This window comes from Delphinapterus leucas, chromosome 15 (assembly GCF_059928025.1).
Source record: "Delphinapterus leucas isolate spDelLeu-1000000601 "Yukka" chromosome 15, BTC_Dleu_Yukka2, whole genome shotgun sequence".
Lineage (NCBI taxonomy): Eukaryota > Metazoa > Chordata > Mammalia > Artiodactyla > Monodontidae > Delphinapterus > Delphinapterus leucas.
In genome coordinates, this window is record NC_143143.1 from 73,598,760 (window position 1) to 73,623,497 (window position 24,738).

Here is a 24,738-nt window from a genome sequence, read left to right on the forward strand (position 1 = left end):
TTAACTTCCATTAGACTAGGAGCTTCCTGGAGGCACAGGGGCTGTCCTCCATCTGGACCTGACTGCACTCAGGACAAGTTGTAAGTGCTCAGTCAACAGACATAAATGTATGAATGGGTGTGGGCTATTCTGGCTTGGGGTCTGGGGTCTAGAGGTAGGGATGGGTAGGGTGAGGGGCTTTCTAGAAACCCCACAAGTATGAGTGCAGTCTTTAACACAGTAGGATTGGTCATGTCTGTACAGCTAACATAGATGGGGCTGTTCAGGTTACCTCTAAAGGTTTTCCAAGAGCCTCTAGAACATACAAACGACGTGTGTGTGTGTGTGTGTGTGTGTGTGTGTCTAGGAAGGGAGGTGATGTGAGTGAGCTAGTCCATACCATGGGCAAAAGCAACTGGGTCAAGATGCTTTTACTCAAGTTTACTTCCAAGCAGTAAATACGCAGGGTGTAAGTGAGATAAGAATGCAGGCGGGCAGATAAGGGAAGTGGTCTTGGCTACCTGCATGGAGCAGGGTATCTGCCAGTCAGAAGAGCACAGAGTTGTGGCCTAGCTGTCTTTTATACCCCAGCCAAGTCAGCACCTAGAAATGCCCTCCACTACCATGTCTTATGTAATCTGCGTACAGACAGCACCCCATATCTGTAGTCTAGACCGCCTCCCTGAATTCCGGATTCATTTACCCAGCTGCCTACTTGCCATCTCCACTTGGATGTCTAAAGGCATCTCAAATTCAATATCCCCAAAACCAAACTTCTGATAATCTCCACCCCCACCCGAAACATGCTCACCCATCGTCAGCTCATCTTTGCTAATGGCAGCTCTCATCATTCCAGTTGTCCAGGCCAGAAACCTTGACTCATCCTTGATCCTTCTTTTCATTCCCCATTGTGCTCTGTCAACAAATCTGTTTGCTCTCCCTTCAAAACAAATGCAGAATCCAACTCCTCTCCACCACCTCCACCATCAAGTTATTCATGAGGCCTTCCTGGCCAACCCGATTTTAAATTGCTGCTCCAGCTACCAGCTCACCACTTGCCTATCTTGTTTTCCTCTGTAGCCCTCACCACCATCTAACGTGCTGTGTGTCTTACTTATCTTGCTTATTAACGATTACTCTCTATAAGGGCCAGGATTTGTCTTTCGTACTGCAGTGTCTGGAACAATGCCTGGCATGTCGTTAAGGCTACCCTCACTCTTATCTTCCAGAGCTCAGTCTCTGGTAACAGTTCAGAACACGAAAGAGAGTGGGGAAATAAAGAGAAAAACATGCCCTTTGTCTCAAATATATATGTACTTATGTCTATTTAATTTAAGTATTTCAGGCCTTTGATAAAGCCCAAGGGTCCATTCAACTTTTTTTTTTTAAGATTTTTTTTTTTGATGTGGACCTTTTTTTTTTTTTTTTAGTCTTTTTGAATTTGTTACAGTACTGCTTCTGTTTTATGTTTTGGTTTTTTGGCCGTGAGACATGTGGGATATCAGCTCCCAGACCAGGGATCAAACCCTCACCCCCTGCATTGGAAGGCGAAGTCTTAACCACTGGACCACCAGGGAAGTCCCGGTCCATTCAACTTTGGGTTCCCACTTTGAGCCTGGGGCAAGGCTGGCTACTCAGCATGTCCTTCCTGATGTGATTTCACATGATCTAGATTGGCTCCTGGGCAATAGGATATCTGAAGGGGATGGAGGTGGGAAGGGCACACCAAGGGTACCAGTGACATCACCAGGACAGGGATCTAGCCTAGGGATTCCAGGTTCTGGCTCCTAGTATTGCTCTTTGACTTTGGGCAACAGTTTCCCTTTCAACAAGAGGAAGTGGTTAGATTAGATGCAGGACAGGAGGAGACAGTTACAGGGGGTGGTGGGCATGGTGGTCAGGCAGACCTGTCTGGTTTTCAAAAATGTATATAAGAGTGGAAGATTATTTAGTCTTTAAAAGGAAGGAACTTTTGGGAATTCCCTGGCGGTCCAGTGGTTAGGGCTCCGTGCTTCCACTGCAGGGGGCACAGGTTCATTCCCTGGTTGGGGACTAAGATCCCTCATGCTGTGCGGAGCAGCGAAAACAAAACAAAAACAAACAAAAAGAACAAAAACCAAAAAAGGAAGGAAATTTTGATACAGGCTACAACATGGATGATGCTAGGTGAAACGAGCCAGTCACGAAAGGACAAGTACTGTGTGATTCCACTTCGATGAGGTTCCTAGAGCAAACTCACAGAGACGGAAATTAGAGCGGTGGTGTCCAAGGATTGCAGGGAGGGGGAAAGAGGAGTTAATTTTTAATGGGTACAAGTTTCAGTTTGGGAAGATGAAAAAGTTCTGGAGGTGGGTGGTGGTCATGTTAGCCCAAGAGCGTGAGTATACATAATGTCACTAAGTTGTACACTTAGAAATGGTTAAAATGGTAAATTTCATGTTGTATGTATTTTACCACAATTTTAAAAATATGTATAAATTTCATTTTTCCAGTATCCCTCTGGGTGGAGAGCGGAGTGCCACCCTAGCTGGCCAAGATTCCCTGAATTTCCACCCCTCTCCACACTCCTCCAGGCCATGGTTCCTGCTGGACAGGAAGAACCTTCTGGCTCACCCTGCAGCCCCGGGCAGGAAAGAGCAGTAGGCCAGGATCTAGGGACAGACACTCACGGTCCCCAAATTTCCATTCAGTCTGGCTTGCATGAGGACCCCTGGCGACAGGGGAACTTGTGTCCTCTGTCCTCATCTTCATTCTGGGGACACAGGGTAATGCGGGTCTGAAGGAGGTTAGGGGTGGGGGTGATGCAGGTTTGATTGCCCCTGTGGCTGTGAGCAGTTTTGGAGGACAGGCCCAGGGCCCTTGTAGGAAGGCTTCAGGTCACATCAACTTTGAACACTTTATTGACTCAGTCCCGGAGGGTTACAGGATGGGCTCAGAGCAGGGCCTCTGCGCAGGAATGGCAGCCGAGCCAGCTTTCGGTCAAGGCCTGGGAACGTGCAGGTATCACCTTCAGCTGCTCTTGACCTTGGTCTCTGTAATGGAGATGACAGCCAGCTCCCTATTTGACTGGCCTGTTGGCGGCCTAGAGCCAGAGCCATCAAGCTGGACTCCTTACCCAACCCCTTCAACACCCACCAACCTGGGGGCCTCCTCATTTCTGTCACCTCCCACTGTGATCAGTGCTACAATCACGTTCATCACCTCTGTCAACAGGATGCCCCCTGTGAAAGTTACATTGCCGTCTTCACCTTTACCAGCCCCACCATGTATTTTAAAAGGGCTTACTGCAATAACCAAGCTTCCTTTCATCTTTACTATCCATGCCACCATCCACCGCAGCCTTACTGTCTACACCTCATTACCACCATCACCAGCCCACGGTGACCCGTCTCTTATTCCCATTATTCTCATCACCACCAACTTCCATATTTACATGATCATCTGAATCACTGCCAGCACCCTCGCCAACACCACCTCCCTTCACATGCCCAGCATGCTGTCACCTCCGTTACTCCTCCTGTTTCCATCAGAGGACTCGCCAGGGGGTTTGCAGACCCTCACACAGACCTCTGTGGTCTCAAAATTGTTGGCATTGCCCTGACGACCACCATAGGTAAAGGGCTCCCAGTCAATGGACGTAGAGTTGTAGAAGTATCGGTGCAAAGAGGCTTTGCAAGGGCCCCTCACTGCGGGGAGCTGGCAGAGGGCAGGGGGAGTTTGGAGCAACTCCTGGGAAGCCTCTTGCTGAAGATTGGCTGCCAGGTAAAGGAAGAACAGGATTGTCACTCATGTGTCCTCTTAAAGCACTGATGAGTATTTTCCCCCAGCGTTTATTCTACACCAAGTGCCCTCCTAGGTGTTTGCTATACTTGCCATTATTTAACCTAATGGAGAGGATATTACTGTCCCCACTTCACAAATGAAGAAACTGAGGCTCGGAGAGGTTTGGTAATTTCCCCAAAATCATAAGACCTGTAAATTGAGAGAGGCTTGGGATTTAAACCCAGATCCAATTTCAAATCCCAAGTGCTGTGTCCTATAGCCTCTCATAACTTGACATCAAGATGTTTGTTGTAGCTTTGTTTATAATTGCAAAGAATTATACTTTGGAAAGTATGTAAATGTTCACCAACAGGGGATCCATGGGCCATTATGCAGTCACTAAAAAGCATAGTGTTGGGACTTCCTTGGCGGTCCAGTGGTTAAGACTCTGACTTCCACTGCAGGGGCGCTGGGGAAGTTAAATCCCGCATGCTGCACGGTGTGGCCAGAAAACAAAAGCACAGTGTTGGTCTATACGCATCAGCATGGGGAGAGGTCCATAACTTTGGTTGAATAAAAAAACCAAATTACAAAATAGGAGATCTGGTATGATCTGCGGATGTAAAATATATGTATAAACCGGTAGAATGATGACATGAAAGTTGTTCACCAATATATTTAGAGTAGTTATCTCTGGGTGGTAGAATTTGAAGGGATTTTTATCTTCTAAAAAAAATTTTTTTTTTGGCTGCGCCATGTGGCTTGTGGATCTTACTTCCCTGATCAGGGACGGAACCCGGGCCCATGGCAGTGAAAGTGCCAAGTCCTAACCACTGGACTACCAGGGAATTCCCTAAAAATTCTTTTTAGTATCATTTGAATGCCAGTGAACAAGTATCATTTTTTATAACTAGGAAAAAGATATTTACATTAAATAATCTTAAATATCCATGAGTAATCAGCAAATAAGGAAACTGGCCTCTTTTACTGAATCACTTGTTATTTTAACTCCTAACTACATCTAGGTCCTGTTATCACACAAAGGAATTTATCACACACACCCTCCCTCAACCGTTAGCCTTGGACACTCAGGACTTTTTATGGGATGCAACAAACTCCACTTTGATAATTACACTTTCCCTAATAAGGACAGCATCCCTCAAACAAATAAGCACATGGGTCAACTCACCTCTACCGAAATATTTTGTGAATCTTCACTGTGTATGACACTGACCATGCTGAATATACTGGGAGAAACTCAACCCAGAATAGGGAAGAGGCCATTCTAGGAAGGGAATTCGAGACCTTCTGTTAGGCAGCAGTTCTCAATCTTGGTTAGAATATTAGGATCTCCTGGGGAACTTTAAAAAAATGTCCCAATGCCCAGGCTTCATCCCAGACCAATCAAATCAGAATTTCTGAGTGTGGGACCCAGAGACTCCTCAGGGGACTTCAGTGTGCAGCCAAGTCTGAGAATCTGGCCTCATTTTCAAAGCAGTATGAACATTTATTTTCTTGCTTAAGAATTCTAGGGAGTAGGATTCTGGAGAGCAAGACTGTTGGCGCTATGTAAAACAGGGGACCCACTTTTTAAACTTCATACATTTACATATGGTTTGTCTTTAACACAAACATGTGTATTGCTTTTTAAGAAAAATTAGAATTTGGTGAAGATGTCACATAGACACCGGGGAGGTCTGGTCCCACATTTTCCTGAGACCAGATGGTGACCCCATGGGAGCCCCTTCCCATACCTAGGCCCTGGTTTCCTCCTGAGGGGGAAGTGACCAGGTGGCCTCTTGGATCCAGCATCCTCACACCCCATAGGCTATGATCTCAGGGATCCTTTTCCCAACCCCTCAGCTCACCTGAGGTCTTTCCTGAGCTGGCCAAGCCCACCAGGCAGAGGGTGAGGCAAAGGGCAAGGAGGCGGCTGAGCTTCATGGTGTGAGTAGCTCCTTGTTCTGGGCTGAGGCTAGGAGGCGGGAACTTATATCAGCAGGAGAAGGGGTCCTCTTCCCCAGGGCTGAGGGAAGTGCTCGCTTTTCATTACTTGGAATAGGAAGCACCCTGGGCAAGGGGTGTGGGCTGGAAGAACTGGACTTCTTACCTGGAGGCCGTGCCACTGGCCTTGGATGGGCTCTTCATGGCTATTGAGCAAGTCCCCTAAGACGGTGCTTCTGTAGCATCCGGAACGCAGTCCCCGGCCTCATGTACTGCAGACTCGAGTCTCTGTGACCTTGGACTGAAAAGGGACCTTTGGGGGCCTCGGTTTCCCTATCTGTAAAACAGGTGGGCTAGACCACATGGTCCCTAAGGGCTCAGCACATCTATTCTCCATTCTGTTATTATTGGTTCCTATCCAGAGCCTCCCAGCTAGTGTCTCAACATCCCAGGAGAGAGAACATAGCTCTTTGTTCATTGGCTTATTTATTTAATTTTGGGATAATGAGTGTATTGTTTCATAGAAATCATCATATTTATTTTTTAAAGATCAAGCTATACTGAATAGCATAAACAAAAGGCAAAATCACTCCCCACAGATTCTACCATAGTGCTGTGCAGCAGAAATATAATGCAGGCCACAAAGAGAATTTTAAATTTTCTAGTAGCAGCATTTTTTTCCCCACACTGCATAGCCTGTGGGATCTTTGTTGTTGTTGTTATAAGTTTCACTTATTCATTTATTTTTGGCTGCGATGTGTCTTCGTTGCTGCGCGCAGGCTTTCTCTAGTTGTGGTGAGCGGGGGCTGCTCTTCGTTACAGTGCGCGGGCTTCTCATTGCGATAACTTCTCTTGTTGCGGAGCACGGGCTCTAGGCACACAGGCTTCAGTAGTTGTCACACACGGGCTCAGTAGTTGTGGCTCGCGGGCTCTAGAGCACAGGCTCAGTAGTTGTGGCGTACGAGCATAGTTGCTCCACAGCATGTGGGATCCTCCTGGACCAGGGCTCAAACCCATGTCCCCTGCATTGGCAGGCGGATCCTTAACCACTGCGCCACCAGGGAAGTCCCAGCTTGTGGGTTCTTAATTCCCCAACCAGGGATTGAACCCGGGCCCACGGCAGTGAAAGCACTGAGTCTTAACCACTGGACCGCCAAGGAATTAGCAGCTTTTTTTTTTTTAGCAGCAGCATTTTAAAGATTAAAAAGAAAGAAGTAAAACTAGTTTTAATAATAGTTTATTTAACTCAATAGATCCAAAATAGTATAATTTCAACATATAATCAACATGTAATAAAGACTAATATGATATTTTACTTTTCTTCGTACTAAGTCTTTGGAATCTGAGTATATTTTGCACTTGAGGCGCATCCTGATTCATACTATTCATATTTCCTGTGCTCAGTAGCCACGTGTGGCTAGTGGCTACCATAGTGGACAGTGAAATTCCACCACGTGAAATAAGTATCTTTACTTCAAGTTATCCTCATAAACATTTTGTTAGGTAGATAAAAAAATAGTAATTCTAAAAAACAAAGGGTTTACAGGTATTTTTTTCTCTGAATTTTTGCATTTTGCCTTTATATTTCAAGGACAATTTGATGGGATAAAAAATCCTGGATGAGACTTTCTTTTCCCAGAACCATTGTGGACATGGTTCCACTGAATTCTGCCATGGAGTGTCGCTATGAAGTGGCCTGAATGTTTTTCTCCCTTAGGGGTGACTTTTTTCCTACCTGAAAGCTTGAAGACCTCTTTGCTTATCCTTGAGATAACATATTTTGGTATCATTCTGCATCATTTTTTTTTGTACTGGAACACGGAATGCTTTTTCCAATCCACAGATTTTTGTAAGGGAAATTGCCTTGTATTACATCTTGAAATAAAGTGTCTTTTCCAATTATTGAGTTTTCTATATGAGACATCAGTTATGTTAGATTATCTTCACTTGTGCTTCAGTAGTTATTAAAAACCTCACCATTGGAGACAGAGGAATTCAAATTCCAACTTTGCTATTCACTATCTGTGTGACCTCAGGCAAGTTATTTACCTTCTATGGATATAGTTTCTACTTGGAGATAACAACGGAAACTGCTGCGGAAAACCCAGGCTCTCTTCACCAGTACAGAATAGAAGCCCGGAGACAGAGCTTTGGAGGAGTAGAAAGGAGTAGCTTCATTACTTTGCCAGGCAAAGGGGGCCACAGCAGGCTAACACACTCAAGGCTGTGCCCCGCTTCCTGGGAAGTAGAAAAGGGTCTTACAGTTTCAGGGTGGAAAATAGGACTGTAGATAAGGATCAGGGCTGATGTAGTTTGCATCCTTCTTTCCTCCTGGAGACATTGAGATCATTAGGGCTGGCGTCACGTGGTTCCAGAATAGGTTCTGGTGGTCCTCGAGATTATCGTTCCGTGACCTTTTTGGAATGAAGAATGCTCACAAGGGAGAGGAGTGTTCGGGAGTGTTGTCACGGAGAAGTAAACATCAGGCGCACAGTGCAACCTTAGCTAGAGGGCAATCGTTTTCAGAGTGCAATTAAGCAAGAAAGAGAGGGGGAGAAAACATCTGTAGGAGACAGGTGGAATGGGTGGAAAGAATAAGGGCTGAATAAGGTCTAACATAATGGGGCGCCTCAAGTATTTTCTGCTACAGCAAGACTACCTGTGTTTGGAGTTCACAAGACCACACTCAGGTTTAATTCATAAAAGGACTCACAGGACACAAAGGTGTTATACTTGAGTTTATATCAAATGGATGCAGAGTAGAATCACCAAAGGGGGAAAGTGCGTGGGGTGAAGCTAGAGGAACATAGGCACAAGCTTCTGCTTGATTCCCTCAGCCCAACACATCCGAGGTGTTGCCAACCAGGGGACCTCACTCCTGTCTGGGAGTCTTGGGTTTTTACTGTGGTCAGGCATGCAGGTATATACTGCCTGCACAGCTGACCTCAGGGAAGCCCCAGACCCCAAAGGGAAAGCAGGCATTTCCCTTGTCTAAAATGATTAAAGAAGACAGTTCAGGTGACACAAACTTAACACTTCATGAAGTGAGCAGTCTCCATCCCCAAGGGTCCAAAGAACTGTAGATCATTTACAAGAACACAGAATTAAGTTTCAACGTGCTGACATGGCACCCCAGACATCTTGGGTCTAGATATTTATTTCAACACAGGCCTGAGATCAGATCCAGATGTTCCTACTGGGAGTTGGGTGTCATGTTGATGATCACAAGAGGAGCCCTGAATCTTTGAGCATTTACCGCCCAGGGGCACAGAGCTGAGCATTCTCTATTCATTAGTCTCAAATGCGTTCACAGCATCCCAAAGAAATGGGGTCGATTTTATAAACAATCCCGTTTTACAGATGAGGGCACCAAGGCCCAGGAACACTAAGTAATTTGCCAAACCCAGGTCCTCCTACTGTTGGGGAGGAAACCTTTCCCTGTTTCCCTTCTAGGTTCCTTGGCTGGTTTGGTAAGACAAACTAGACATAAGACAGATGAACAGGAGAAAACCAAATTTCATAGGTAGAGCATCCCCAGAGACACGGGACCCAAAGACAGGCAGTTGAGGCTTATATGCCATCCTGAGTGAAGGAGAAGGGGATGGGGATCTAATCAATCATCTCATCCTCGGGGAATGGAAGGAGACTCACGTTTGTCTTTACAAAAGAAGTCCAGTGACTTGTACTTGTCACAGGCCACCAGTGTGTGATCATTGCAATGAATTAAGGTGAAGGCAGAGAATTAGGAAGAGGTGCAGGTTAGTGGGAGAGAATGTGGGGCTTCCTGAGATTCAGCTCTTCCCAACCTTGGCTTCTCTGCTCTACTTCCTAAGGTGTGTGGGAAAGGCAGCTTTTCTCTGCACCTGCTACCCTTCTCCTCCACCCCGGTGAGTCTCCTCCAGGCCTGCTATCAAATTGTGGTCCTGTGGACCATCTTATAGGAGGGGAAACTGGGGCTGGGGACACACCTGTGACGGTGAGCCTGTTAGGAATGAAGCTTCTCAGGCGTCACCCAGACCTGGGGAATCAGAATGTGTATTTACTTCCACAAGACCTACAGGCAGAGTCAAGTCTGAGAAGCGCTGTTACTGGGCATTTGGCCTCAGCAGGCAGAGGCAGGAAGCCTGATTACGTGGGAGGTGAAGCATGAACAGCACTTACCCCAGCTCCACCCCTTCCTCACTCCCCTCCTCATTACCTGATCCCCCCCCCCCCCAGCTGGGATATGAAAAGCTCTGTCAGCCCCCTGCAAGGCCACGAACATGAGCCGGCTCTGCCTCTCTGACCCGCTTCTCGTCCTCCTGGTTACCCTGGTGGCTGGCACCCCGGGCGGTAAACACAAGAGCCGTGCCAGAGGTAAGTCCCGGCTCACCTCTCCTCCACAGGCTGGGGGAGAAATGAGGCTAGTCCATTGTCGACTGAAAAAAAGTGTGCAACCTAAAAGTTGAGAGTTGTTTTACTCGGAGGAAATTTTTAGAACTTCAAGCCCGGGAGGCAGTATCTCAAGTAACCGTGAGAGAACTGCTCTGAGGAGGTGAGCGGGGAGCCAGGATATATAGAGGAAGTTTTCCAACAAAGGGCAGGTAGTCTGAATGTCAAAAGATTATTGTATATGAAAGAAAACCAGATATCCCAAGTTAAGGAATTTAGCACTTTTCTTTTTAAATTAAAACAATTTTTAAAACAATTTTTGTTTTTTTACGTTTTTTCCCCTGTAATTTATTTCTAATGTCATAGCGTTGCAGTTGGAAAAGATGCTTGATATGATTTCAATTTTCTTAAATTCACCGAGGCTTCACTTGTGACCCAAGGTGTGATGTATCCTGGAGAATGTTCTGTGTCCACTTGAGAAGAAAGTGTCATCTGCTGTTTTCGGATGGAATGTCCTATAAATATCAATTAAATCTATCTGGTCTATTGTGTCATTTAAAGCTTCTGTTTCATTATTTATTTTCATTTTGGATGATCTGTCCATTGGTGTAAGTGAGGTGTTAAAGTCCCCTACTATTGTGTTACTGTCGATTTCCTCTTTTATAGCTGTTAGCATTTGCCGTATGTATTGAGGTGCTCGTATGTTGGGTGCATATATATTTATAACTGGTATATCTTCTTGGATTGATCCCTTGATCATTATGTAGTGTACTTCCTTGTCTCTTGTAACATTCTTTATTTTAAAGTCTATTTTATGTTCTGAAGAACCTAGGGTCAGGACAGGAATAAAGACGCAGGCATAGAGAATGGACTTGAGGACACGGGGAGGGGGAAGGGTAAGCTGGGACGAAGTGAGAGAGTGGCATGGACATATATACACTACCAAATGTAAAATAGATAGCTAGTGGGAAGCAGGCACATAGCACAGGGAGATCGGCTCAGTGCTTTGTGACCACCTAGAGGAGTGGGATAGGGAGGGTGGGAGGGAGATGCAAGAGGGAGGAGATATGGGGATATATATATATGTATAGCGGATTCACTTTGTTATACAGCAGAAACTAACACAACATTGTAAAGCAATTATAGTCCAATAAAGATGTTAAAAAAAAAAAGCTAGAACAATATTATCCAAAAAATAAATAAATAAATAAAGTCTATTTTACCTGATATGAGTATTGCTACTCCAGCTTTCTCTTGATTTCCATTTGCATGGAATATCTTTTTCCATCCCCTCACTTTCAGTCTGTATGTGTCCCTAGGCCTGAAGTGGGTCTCTTGTAGACAGCATATATATGGGTCTTGTTTTTGTATCCACTCAGCGAGCCTGTGTCTTTTGGTTGGAGCATTTAATCCATTCACATTTAAGGTAATTATCGATATGTATGTTCCTATGACCATTTTCTTAATCATTTTGGGTTTGTTTTTGTAGGTCCTTTTCTTCTTTTGTGTTTCCCACTTAGAAAAGTTCCTTTAGCATTTGTTGTAGAGCTGGTTTGGTGGTGCTGAATTCTCTTAGCTTTTTTTTTTTTTTTTTGAATTCTCTTAGCTTTTGCTTGTCTGTAAAGCTTTTGAGTTCTCCATCGAATCTGAATGAGATCCTTGCCAGGTAGAGTAATCTTGGTTGTAGGTTCTTCCCTTTCATCACTTTAAATATGTCATGCCACTCCCTTCTGGCTTGTAGAATTTCTGCTGAGAAATCAGCTGTTAACCTTATGGGAGTTCCCCTGTATGTTGTCATTTTTCCCTTGTTGCTTTTAATAATTTTTCTTTGTCTTTAATTTTTGTCAGTTTGATTACTGTGTGCCTTGGCATGTTTCTCCTTGGGTTTATCCTGCCTGGGACTCTCTGTGCTTCCTGGACTTGGGTGGCTATTTCCTTTCCCATGTTAGGGAAGTTTTCAACTATAATCTCTTCAAATATTTTCTCAGGTCCTTTCTCTCTCTCTTCTCCTCCTGGCACCCCTGTAACGTTAATGTTGGTGTGTTTAATGTTGTCCCAGAGGTCTCTTAGGCTGTCTTCATTTTTTTTCATTCTTTTTTCTTTATTCTATTCCATGGCAGTGAATTCCACCATTCTGTCTTCCAGGTCACTTATCCGTTCTTCTGCCTCAGTTATTCTGCTATTGATTCCTTCTAGTGTAGTTTTCATTTCAGTTATTGTATTGTTCATTTTGTTTGAACTTCTAGGTCTTTGTTAAACATTTCTTGCATCTTCTTGATCTTTGCCTCCATTCTTTTTCCAAGATCCTGGGTCATCTTCACTATCATTATTCTGAATTCTTTTTCTGGAAGGTTGCCTATGTCCACTTCCTTTAGTTGTTTTTCTGGGATTTTACCTTGTTCCTTCATCTGGTACATAGTCCTCTGCCTTTTCATTTTGTCTATCTTTCTGTGAATGTGGTTTTTGTTCCACAGGCTGTAGAACTGTTCATCTTGCTTCTGCTGTCTGCCCTCTCTATTTTTTATTTTTTAATTAATTAATTTATTTTTGGCTGCATTGCTGCATGTGGGCTTTCTCTAGTTGCGGCGAGTGGGGGTTATTCTTTGTTACGGTGCGCAGGCTTCTCATTGCGGTGGCTTCTTGTTGCAGAGCACAGGTTCGAGGCATGCGGGCTTCAGTAGTTGTGGCATGTGGGCTCAGTAGTTGTGGCTCGTGGGCTCTAGAGCAGAGGCTCAGTAGTTGTGGCGCACGGGCTTAGTTGCTCCGCGGCATGTGGGATCTTCCCAGACCAGGACTCAAACCTATGTTGCCTGCATTGGCAGGCAGATTCTTTTTTTTTTTCGTTTAAACATAATTTAAAAATAGAACAGCATAGAGATAGAAACTATTTATGTATTTTCCAATGCCTATTGTACCTCAGCAAGGTTCATGCAAGGGCTGTCCTCCCAACAGTTTCCTGAATTCTGTATTTTCACCATTAAATTCCACAATAAAGTTGGAAATCCATTCACTGTTTTTAAATACATACTGATGTATTTAATAGAACGGCACGGACTATATCTTTTTCATTCCTGAATCCCAGCGTTAAGTACAGTGCCTACCATGGGCCAGGTTCTCACTACTTGAATGACACATAAATAGCCGAGACCAGCAAGTGTTTTCTGGGTGGGCTTGACAGAATTTCCGTACTTGCTGGGGTCACCATGAACTCCATGGTCATCAGCTTTGCATTTTCAGCAATGTAGTTTTATCAAGTTATCCTCAGGTGAGTAGTGAGACCCTTGGGAGCTGATTCATGGCAGGGTGGCTTTGTAACGTGTCACCTTGACTAGGCTACGTTTCCCAGTACTCCCTTCCTCGTACGCTTCCGGTTAGGATGGGCCACAAGAGACATTTTGCGTGATAACTGGAGGGCAGAAGTGAAGAAGCAGTGTACTCGGAAGGTTGGTGCAGGGGCACCGGGCACTGTTGCAGTTCATACATGTCATTTATCTGCTGGCTCACCTCGTTGGTGTGGGGCAGCAGTCAGGCCTGCAGCTGCTCCACCTTCCCCAGGATCTTCCTTCGGCTTCTCTAATTCCTGGCCCAGATGCGTATTTAACTCTGTGATGAAGGGCACCAGCTTCTTCTGCAGGAAACCCACATCATCGAAGTTAGGGGTGGTGAGAGGCTGACATGGGTTCTGGGCCATCCGCGTGGTTTCCAGCTTGTACTCATGGGTGCCAGTGTGTCCTCGGTCTCCCACTCTTTACATCCGTCTTCCCTTTCCAATTGCCTGTCCTTGGCAACCATACTGCTGTGTCCCGGAGGCGGGTTCCACCCAGGCTGAAAATCTCCATGATCACGGGCGTGCCAGCCCCTCCTACCTCCTCGTCTGGGGCCAAGTCAGAGGTGCAGTCATCCTTGTCTTCCTCCGGGTCAGGTGGCTCTTGTTTCACAGGTGGCAGGCCAAGGGTGGCTTCAGGGTGTGACCCAGACAGGGCCTTCGGGTAGAGCCAGGCCTGTTTCGGTGCGGGTAAGGTGTGGGTGGCCCTGTGCCATCCTTGGACCCTGGCAGGCAGATTCATAACCACTGTGCCACCAGTGAACTCCCTAGACTAAGACATCATGCTGGAAATGGATAGCATCGGCCGTGGAATATGAAAAAACTCTTTATGTGACGATGGGTAATCCCTTCCTAGAACCTGCGTGGCAGGTGTCACCTGTCTACATGGGGAAACTGCAGATACGTGAGTGGCCTCTTGTCACTTCGTGGTGAGTGGTAAGTTCAAGTCAAAATACTATTCTGTCAAAATCCAGTCAGTGAAGCACCTGACATCTGCAGGGAATTGTTCAAATGCAGATAATGGGTAATAGTTTCTGGATGCACTGCCCCACACTCATTACTCCCCTGTCCCGAAGCCGCATCTCAGCCACCAAAGCCCAGCGACGAGTGGGTCTGGGTTTTTTTCCCCCAGACACCAAATCCATGGTATCCCTACCAACACCAACCAACTCTCCGACACCCACTGGGCATCCCCCAAGTCGATTCCCTTCTGACATTAAATCCCCAGAGTTAGACTAGAGCTCACAGGCGGAAGACTCTGTGCCACAAAACTGCCCCACTTCAAGGGCCAGCCACAAACCCGTCCCGCCCTCTGCAGCTCATTACCCAGCTGTGTGCCCGTTTGACACTTGGCTGGGCTTGCTTCTGGGGCTTCTGGGCATTGAGCCCAGCTCCCTTCTCCTTGACTCTGGAAGTGGAGCACAGGGGGTGTGTGTGTGTGTGTGTGCGCGCGTGTGCGTGTGTGTGTGTGTGTGTGTGTGTGTGCGTGTGTGTGTGTGTGTGTGATTGCTGGGCTGTGGTCTTGTTTTTACTGCTGATCAGCAGTTTGGTGATGGGTGATGCCTTCACCTCTCTGTGCTGCATTTTTTCTCCTCTGTGATAGGTGGTAAGGTAGAAATATACCCTAGAGAGGAGAGATTGATGTGATCATTAAAGGAGATAAAAGATTTACACAGAGGGGATTGTAATCAGCACATCTCGGCAGTGTTAGCTGTTAGTGTGTGTGTGTGTGTGTCAGTGGGAGGATGCTTGTCTGTGTGTGGATGAGTGAGTGTGTACGGGGGGGCCTTGCTGTACATGGCTGTAATTGGGAGTGAATAGATGGGACAAGTGAAGAGGGGAGGGTATGTAAGCCTTCACACGTGCCTGCACTTTATACCTTACAAAGCAGCCGAGTGCATGGTCCGCGGACTCTGAAGCTGGTTTCCTGGGTTCAGGTCCTGTTCCTACCCAGCATGACCTTGGGCAAATTACAGATTTCCTGTTGCCTCAATTTTCTCCTCTGTATTGTTAGGAAATATTAAGATTTCCTCACCCTCTTTTAGGATTATCGTGAGGATTAGATGAGTTAAATGCTTAGGGTAATGCCTGGCACATGGAAGGAGCTAAGTGTTTACTGCTGTCATTACTCATTTTTTTTTTTTTAAATAATTAATTAATTTTCAGCTGTGTTGGGTCTTCGTTGCTGCACGCAGGCTTCTCATTGCGGTGGCTTCTCTTGTTACAGAGCATGGGCTCTAGGCGTGCAGGCTTCAGTAGTTGCAGCACGCAGGCTCAATAGTTGTGGTGTACGAGCTTAGTTGCTCCGTGGCATGTTCAAGTCCAGACCAGGGCTCGTATCCGTGTCCTCTGCATTGGCAGGCGGATTCTTAACCACTGCGCCCAGGGAAATCCCTATTATTCTTATTACAAGGACTGACTTTGCAGGGAGAAGGAATATATGTCTGTTGACTCCACTGCTTCCATAGCAACCCCACGACGTGGGCAGCATGGTTCTCAGATGACACCTGACGACACAGGGCTGTGGGAGATTTCTGGCCACAGGTCACAAAGTTAGGGAAAGGGAGAGCTGGGATGCAAATTGACATCCTCTGACCCCAAAACCACAGGTGGAGAGACCCGAGAACGGGAGATGTTGCAGGCGATCTTTCCAGCCTCCCGCAGATCACTCCAGCCCCTGAGGTCTGCTCAAGCAGGCAGCTCTCCTGTTGGTGTAACCAGGTGAGGGGTGGTAAGTGGTCATGCTGTGGAGACGTGTTCAGTTCCCTTCTTCCCCTCTGCCCACGCCCCTTACTCTTTTTTCTACCCAGAAAATCAGGGTTTGTCTCCCAGGAGAACATTGCCTCCCCGCCCCCGACCCCCCCACCCCCCCATCCCCCGCTCAGCTTCTGCTTGGACCAGTGCCAGGTAGAGAGCAAGTTCCATCCCGCTGAGAAGCTGTGGCAATGGTTGCAGGAAGGTGTTCTGTACCACACCTGTCTTCTGAGGTTAGTGAATTTGGGGTGGGGGGTGAAAGGCATTGATGCCCAGATGCGATGACATCAGCAGGAGGCTGAAAAGGAGGACCTGAGCTAACACACTCCCATTCACTTATCTGTCCTTTGATTTGCTCTCATCCACCCACTGACCGGCCATCACCTGCCATGCACTGCTCTAGGTGCTGGGACGCTCCCTGAGTCAACATATTGGACAAAATTCCATGTGTGGAATCACAGTCTGTGTTTCCATGAGACCCACAGGCAGAGTCAAGTCTGAGAAGCGCTGTTACTGGGCATTTGGCCCCAGCAGGCAGAAGCAGGTTAGGTGGGGAGATTACGCAATAAACAGGACCCAGCCCAGCTCCACCCCTTCCTCACTGCCTGTCCCACCCCTCAGCTGGGATATGAAAAGCTCTGTCAGCCCCCAGCTTTCCTCAGAAGCCGTCCTGCAAGGCCACAAGCATGAGCCGGCTCTGCCTCTCCATCTCCCTTCTCGTCCTCCTGGTGGTCTGCACCCCAGGGTGTGAACAGAAGAGCCATGCCAGAGGTAAGTCCCGGCTTACCTCTCCTCCACAGGCTGGGCTGGGGGGTGGGGTGGAGTGGGAATGAGGCGAGTCCATGGGAGGGGCTGGGGAGCAGGGGTGGGGTGGGTGCTGACAGCCTCTCTGGATTTCTCCTGGGAAGTTGGGCAGTTTTAACTCCAGGGACATTTCATGACTCTCAATAGGAATCATTATGTTTCAGCTTTTTAAAAAAGGAACCCACCAAACCGTACCAGACCAGGGACTCTATCTCTGAGACTCTCTGTTCCTGGTCACTGCCTGTCCCTGAACCTCACTGTAGTGTAATGAAAAGATCCATATTTGATCCTTGTCCTGGTTCCTGGCCCAGATGTCCTGCAACCCTTGGAATTTACTGTCTTCTGTATGGTAATGCGATGAGTCAAGGAAGGGGACCCAGGATAACTTAAGGATGGGGCCGGTCTCCAAGAAGTCTCATCACGTGATTAGAGAATTAGAACTTTCAACCTGTAGTACTTCTGGGGAGAGGAGAGGGTAAGTACTGAGGCTGAGTTCAATCATGAGTGACCAATGATCAATCAATTTGCTGACCTATTGAAACCTCAATAAAAACCCCTAAACTTTGGGGTTTTGGAGAACGTCCAGAGTGGTGAACATTCAAGGTGATGTGAGGGGAGAGTGTCCTGAGAGGGCATGGAGGCTTTGCACCCCTCAACCCCCCTTTGCCCTATGCGTCTCCTCCATTCAACCTGAGCTTCAACCTTTGTAATAAACTGGGAGCAGTAAGTAAGGGGCTTCCCTGAGTCCTGTGGGTGGTTCTAATGAATTACTGAAAATGGGAAGTGGGGTCATGGAACCTCCGAATTTATAGCAAGTTTGTCACACGTATGGGTGACCCCGGGACTTGTGACTAGCATTTGAAATGTGGGACTGAGCCCTCATATTGTTGAATCTGCACTGGCTCTGAGGTTTTAGTGTCAGAAGTGAACTGACTCGTGGGACGCCCAGTTGGCGTTGCAGAATTGGTTGGTGTCAGTAGGGACACCACATATTTGCTCTCAGGGACAAAACCCGGAGTCACTCTCCCCTTTAATTTGGTGACTGTGGCTCGGGGGCAGGGTTGTGTTTAGTATGCGTCAGTGCTCCCAGAAACTCTTACCAGTTATCTGTATTTTCAGAATTCCTGGCAGAATCAGGTAGTTTATCAAATGGGTTGTGACATGATAGTATCGTGGTGACCTAAATACTTACGTGCTGTGTGTGCTGGGGCAAGTCGTCTGTGGTTTCCTCACCTGACTGGGGACACCTGTTGCACAGGTTCTCTGAAGGGATAACCAACCAATCATGAATTTCATAACCAATGATGTCCATTTTCCCCCAAGATGTATTTATCTGGAAGACTTAGTCTACTTTTCTTTCCCGTCCCAGCCCAAAATATTTAGGTGTCAAATAATGATTATTTCTCTATTATTAAAATTCATCAGAAAAGTGTGGGGCAGCTGAGCTTCTGCTCTGCCTGAGGCAACTACAGGGAGGGCAAGAAATCTAGCACTGCTGTGAGTTTGTTCGTGGGCCCAAGGCTGTTTTTTTTTCCAGGCTGGAACAATATTACTCAAAACTCAACGCCCTTCCCCTTGCCCCCCTGTCTATCACTTTACTATCCTCTCAAAATATAGAATGTTAGAGCTCGATTCATAGTTATATAGACTTGCCTCATCATTAAACAGACTTTTCACTAACAGCAATTCAGTGATATCCATTCTATTCAATGAACATACACTTAGCATGAGCATGAAATGGGAGGTCAATTCCATTAACAATATTTCTCAAGTCCTTACAAGCATAGTTCTTGATGTGGGGAAACAGCTGTACACAAAATAGCAAACTAACTTGCCTCCTAAGAGGGAGACAGATCACAGAGAAAGGGGAACCTAATATGCCAGGTCGTGATGAATATTTTGAAGAAAGAGAGTGATGGGGATAAAGGAGGCTGTGCTCTTTCCACAGACTGGTCGGCAAACCTTCTATGATAAGCAGGTGCTGGAGCAGAGGCTTCAGTAAAACGTGCCTGGTGTGTTTGAGCAGCAGCCGGGACCAGGGTGGCTGGAGCTGAGTGGGGGGCAGGTGGGGAGCGGAAGGGGATGAGGCAGAGGGGCCATGGGGCAGGTCGTGTAAGATAAGAGTCAGAATTTGACTGAGAGAGATGAGGGCTTGGTCATGGGAGCAATGGGATAGGATTCAAGTTGTAACAGGGTCCCTGCGGCTGCAGTGTGGAGAGTGGCCTCTAGGGGGCAAAGGGCAGAGACAGAAGCCCATGGGCAGGCTGCTGCAGGGGTGCAGGTGAGCCACGATGGAGTGTGTACCTATGTTGTTCCCTGGGTCGATGCCAATTCTTCTGAATAACATGAATGCCTTGGTCTGTTGAGGGTTTTATGCAGGTTTTACTACCTAGTCATGATTCATTAAATCATTGGCCTCTGGTGATTGTTCAACCTCCAGCCCCTTTCCCCTCCCTGAGCGGGGCTGGGGGAGGCCATAGCGGAGGGTGGGAATGTAAGTTCCAACCCTCTGGTCAGGCAGTTAGCTCCTGTGGCAACCAGCGCCCATCCTCGGGTTACTAGGGGCTTCCCAATAGTCAGTCACCTCCGTCCCACAACAAAAGACAACTTATAGCTCTCTTCACTTTGGCAATTCCAGGGGTTTTAGGAGTCTGTTACCAGAAATGGGATGAAGGACAAATATATATTTATTATAAGTCACAATATCAATATTCCCTCAATATGCCATTATTCCAGTCCCTATGAGGTAACCAAAGCCAACACACCGTTGTGTTTTCTTTCATGCCTTTCTCTGTTACATCGTGATTCCTTCACACTTTTTTTTTTTTTTTTTTTGGCTGCACCACTCAGCTTGTGGGATCTTAGTTCCCTGACCGGGGATTGAACCTGGGCCCCCTGCAGTGGAAAAACGGAGTCCTAACCACTGGACCACCAGGGGATTCTCTTCACACTTATTTTTTTTTTAATAGTGGAAACTTTCAACCATTCCATTAAGTACAGAGAATAGTATTATAAACCCCATTTACCCATCATCCAGCTTCAACAATTATCAACATGTGGAGAATATTATTGATGTGGGTCCTCTTTTCTTTGTAGACTCTTTCAAAACTAATCTAAGGTATTATGGCAATTAATCCATAAATACTTCATGAGGAAGATAAAATTTTTTATTTTTTTTTTGCTGTACGCGGGCCTCTCACTGCCGTGGCCTCTCCCATTGCGGAGCACAGGCTCCGGACGCTCAGGCTCAGCGGCCATGTGGGATCTTCCCGGACTGGGGCACGAACCCGTGTCCCCTGCATCGGCAGGCGGACTCTCAACAACTGCGCCACCAGGGAAGCCCAGAAGATATAATTTTTTAAGATGATTACCATATCGTGGTCACACCACCACATTAATAGTAACGTGTTGGAGCACAGGCCCTCGACTGGCCTTTTCACATTTCACACCCCTGCACCCCAACATTCGCTATTGCAAACAAGCTGGGTGTTGCTGTTGTTGACCTTATAGACCAAGCTTTGATGACCATCCTCATAACTGACCTAGAGTCCCTCCCATCCTTGCAGACCCACCGCCTGCCTTCTGCCTGGAGCCTCCCTACAAGGGTCTCTGCGAGGCCATCTTTATCAGGTACTTCTACAACGCCAGCTCCAGGCTCTGCAAGACCTTCATATATGGCGGCTGTGGTGCCATGCAAAACAACTTCTTGACATCAGAGGACTGCATGAGGACCTGTGGTGGTGCTGGAAGGCCCTAGAGTAAGACAGGGGCAGGCAGGGTGGGAGGGGAAGGGCTGGGGAAAGAGGAGGGGCTCAGGGGGCCACCCACCATTCACAGCTGCACAGTGTCTTTCCTCCTCGCTGCCTCCCAGGACAAGTGGCTCAGTGTCCTGTGAAACCACACACTGAGCACATCCTCCACGGGCCAGCTTGGCAGAAGGTCACCCTAGAAGCCCCATCATGAGAATCTGAGCCTCCTCACATGCTCCCCTTTTTCAGATGGGAACACTGAGTCAGCCACCCTACAGAGCAGGTCTGCAGAGCTCCTGAGCTCCCCACCTAGGCTTGGAAAACTCACTTCCTTCTTGTTGGTCATCCTGGTCCTGGGAGGACTGTGGTTGCTCATTTCTGGGATGGTCTAGGACCCAACAGAGTGTACCGTGTCCAAGTCTGGGGCTTCAGAGATGTCATTCAGCCAGCCCCTTTCTTTTTGCAGAGGACCTGTGAACCGTGCTCCCCCAACACGCTGAAGTCCAAGGAGGACCCACGCAGGGCTGGGCTGTGGCTGCTTCTGAAACAGTTCAGCCTCCCCGGCTTCCTTCTCAACCCTACCCTCCTCAGCAGAACCCTGCCTCTTTCCTTCCCCCCATGGGTCTACTTGCTTTAGCTCTGTCTCATCCAGTCGGCTCTAAGCGCCATGAGAGAAAGTCTTCCCTTTATCCCTAGCGCTTAGCATGGTTCCTGGCACAAAGGAGACGGTCCATAAATATTTGAGGAAGGAAGGAAGGAATGCAGGAGCACATTCCTCATGACTGGAGTGACTGCAAGGCCTGGGATTTGAAGCAAGTATTCTAACCCTAACCCTCATCCTCACTGCGTCCTCACCTTCATCCCCCACCCCGCCATCACTGCTCTCCTTGTGGGTATCGTTGGTAGAATTTCTGGAATCTAGCTCTGAGAATCAGTGATGGCAGAGGTCTTTTCATTAAAGAAGTCCCTTTCCCCCACCGCGATGTTGAACATTTTCCTATCTGTCATTTAAAATTCTACATCCTTATAATCAATAAATTAATTTCCTAATTGAGCTAACTTGCGTGGAATCTGATTTTTGCACCTAAGAACCTTATCCAACACTGTCCACGGAGATGGTGGCCCTTCTCATTATTCTGCAGAGCAGTGGACTCCTCCCCTTTTTCTGCCCTTAGACTGGGCCCTACCAAGTATTGGAAGAAAACCTATTGCAATGCCATCTACCTCTTAATGGACACCCCAAGCTACAAAAATATCTGGGAGACACCTCAACATGAAAGCTTTCTTTCTTTACTTCTTGGGCCAGGTCAAATTTGGGGGCAAGTTGTTCTCCTGGACTCTTAGAAGGACAAAAGAAGAAGCATGAGGTTCAATTGTCCATTTTTCCAAGGAACACCCTTCCGCAAGGTCATCTGTATGGAGAGGGGGCTTCTTACTTCTGTTAAAGAAGGACAACTACCCTTTTTTGTGAGACTGGCCATGTGCCAGGCTCTGCGCTTGTCATTTTCCCCAAATTATTTGTTTGTATTTTCCTAATGATACTGAGAGGGAGGAAATGGGAGCATGGAGATGTCAGTTAGCTGGAAGATTAGTTTCCTGGGGCTACTGTGGGAGCCAAGGTGGAGGCTCTGGCTGTCACCTGAAGAGGTCAAGGCCAGCCTCCGAGAAGAGGTCAAGGCCAGCCTCTCTGAAGAGGTCAAGGCCAGCTTCCCTGAAGAGACGATGTCTGAGCTGAGTTTGGAAGGGTGAGTTGGATTCTGTCAGGTAGAGAGAAGAGGGCAAACAGGAGCTTTGGGGCAAGACAAAGAGGCAGAGATGAGAACAGAGATTCTACATCCGTCCATGTCCCAGGTCGGAGTCTGTGTTGGTTTCCAAGTAGCCTTTGAGCATCACGAGGAGACCCCAACTTGTTCCTCGAAGTCCACCCAACCCTGAACACGATGAACCTGGGAGTCCCCCTGTACAGAGTAGGGGAACAGAAGTTCCCTAGGAGGGGTGGGGGAACCACTGTATTTGCATGAGAGCCCTGGTTCCACAGCTTGAGTTTTCCGCTCCCTCCTGCTAGTCCCAGCTTCTGAGGGGAGTGAGGCAGCCGCTTTTGTCATCTCTAAGAAACAGACCCATTAGAGCTGAGCCATGTGGGTGTGTAGAGGTACCAGTGGAAGAGAAATTAGGTTTTGGAAAAACACTGGAGAAGGCTTCTGAATAATTAAATGTTAAATTTTCATAGAAGGTAGCTAGTCAACCAGCCTCAGTGTTTTTTACCTCCTGCTAGGGGGAGCTCACGTTCTCTTGGGCAGCAGGTACCAGCTGGTAGTATTGGTGAATAGAACACTCTTCTGTCCTATTGAGCCTATAAGAGTCCCCCTCCTCTCTGGCCCTGTGTTTCCGCATTGGTCCTGACTCTGCTCCTAAGAACCCTACAGACAAATTCTGCTGTCTTTGTTAGTTCTACAGACATTGGGAGATGGCCGTCAGGGAAGTACCCCTCCACCACCACCCAAGTCTCTTTTAGTTTCTTAACATTTGCTAAGTCCCTTTCACCATCTTTCAGATTCTCAGGACTCAGAGTTAAGGGAATGACTCTTTAGAGCTCCCTACAATTTATGCTGCTAGGATGGTTGGCACCTTCCTGAGGTGCCCCCTCACTGGGCTGGAGATGAGGTTAGTGGAAGAATAAGAGGATGGTCAGTAGGATCACAGCTCCCGGGTCACCCTCCAGTCTTTTTTTTGTAATTTATTTAATTAATTTATTTTTGTCCGCGTTGGGTCTCTGTTGCTGCGCGCGGGCTTTCTCTAGTTGCGGTGAGCGGGGGCTATACTCTTCGTTGCGGTGCGCGGGGGCTACTCATTGCGGTGGCTTCTCTTGTTGCAGAGCACGGGCTCTAGAGCGCAGGCTCAGTAGTTGTGGTGCACGGGCTTAGTCGCTCCGCGGCATGTGGGATCTTCCCGGACCAGGGCGCGGACACGCGTCCCCTGCATTGACAGGCGGGTTCTTAACCACTGCGCCACCAGGGAAGCCCCACCCTCCAGTCTTGCTTTTCCCAGTAGGTCAAGAGCTGTGGCAATCAGATACTGTAGAAATATGAACACCTAAGTGAGGTTGGCTGAGAGGAGCGGGTAGGATGTAGGTGGGGCAGGAATCCAAGGCTTATGGAGGTATCTCCCAGGATGCACCCCACTTCAAGTTCATTATTAGACCTTCCCCGCTGCAAGGCGTTGTGGGAATGACTTGTTTAGAATCCACTGGGTTCTCAGTCAAAAGGAGGTCCCAGCTCTCCCAAGCCAAGCCACTTTGACAATGTTTTCATGCCCCTGCCTCTAGGAAGACGTGAGCTGGAGAGACCTTTGGAGAACAGTGTCTAACTGCATCACTACAGATGCATAGAGACTCACACAGCAGGGTCTTTAAATATGAGAAAATAGAAAGAGCTGGTTCTGTCACTTACTACCTTATATAGTCTTGGGAATATCTCTCCAAACCTCTGAGTTTCTTTTTCCTTTTTTACAAAATAAGGCTAATGATTCTACCTGTCAACGTCTCTAGCCACACACCTCCAGAAACACTCCTGTTCCTGGTTGAACCAGTTGGGTTTATTACTCACTACAGCAAGGAGAACACACACCTTGGGGAACCACCTAGCATCTCATTAAGAGGATGTTAGAAAAGACCTAAAGAAATGTGCTATGGTTGGGTGATTTGGGGAAGGTTTCAGGAAGCTGGCTCTGCTCTGGATGGATGCTGTCAGGAAGTGGGGCAGTTCTCTGACTATGTATCTTAATCTTAGCTCTAAGAAGAGAGGACAAGATAGAGTTTAGAGCTGTATTTGGTAAAGCAGCATCAGTCACTCATATGAGGCAGAATAGGGAGATGCTTGGTCATTTTGGTGGCTTGTTAACTTAGCTTGTTTTGTCTGTGTTCAACCATGATTACAGGGTGTCCATTTATTTATTTATTTAGTTAGTTAGTTAGTTATAGCTGTGTTGGGTCTTCACTGCGGCATGCGGGCTTTCTCTAGTTGAGGTGAGCAGGGGCTACTCTTCGTTGTG

General features: G+C 47.2%; 2 protein-coding genes across 2 annotated transcripts; one reads left to right on the forward strand and one right to left on the reverse strand.

Moving 5' to 3' along the window:
* Positions 1–2,628: 2,628 nt before the first annotated feature.
* Positions 2,629–16,634, reverse strand: LOC111184413 (colostrum trypsin inhibitor-like). The gene is made up of 2 exons (XM_089896988.1): positions 5,610–16,634; positions 2,629–3,734 (listed from the first exon to the last, which is right to left on the reverse strand). The coding sequence occupies exons 1-2, from the start codon at positions 5,683–5,685 to the stop codon at positions 3,460–3,462; spliced, it is 351 nt and encodes a 116-aa protein (XP_089753114.1). The 5' UTR covers positions 5,686–16,634; the 3' UTR covers positions 2,629–3,459.
* A 71-nt stretch (positions 16,635–16,705) lies between these two features.
* LOC115803389 (serum basic protease inhibitor-like) lies at positions 16,706–21,742 on the forward strand. The gene is made up of 3 exons (XM_089896985.1): positions 16,706–16,906; positions 20,506–20,697; positions 21,155–21,742. The coding sequence occupies exons 1-2, from the start codon at positions 16,822–16,824 to the stop codon at positions 20,694–20,696; spliced, it is 276 nt and encodes a 91-aa protein (XP_089753111.1). The 5' UTR covers positions 16,706–16,821; the 3' UTR covers position 20,697; positions 21,155–21,742.
* Positions 21,743–24,738: the final 2,996 nt, after the last annotated feature.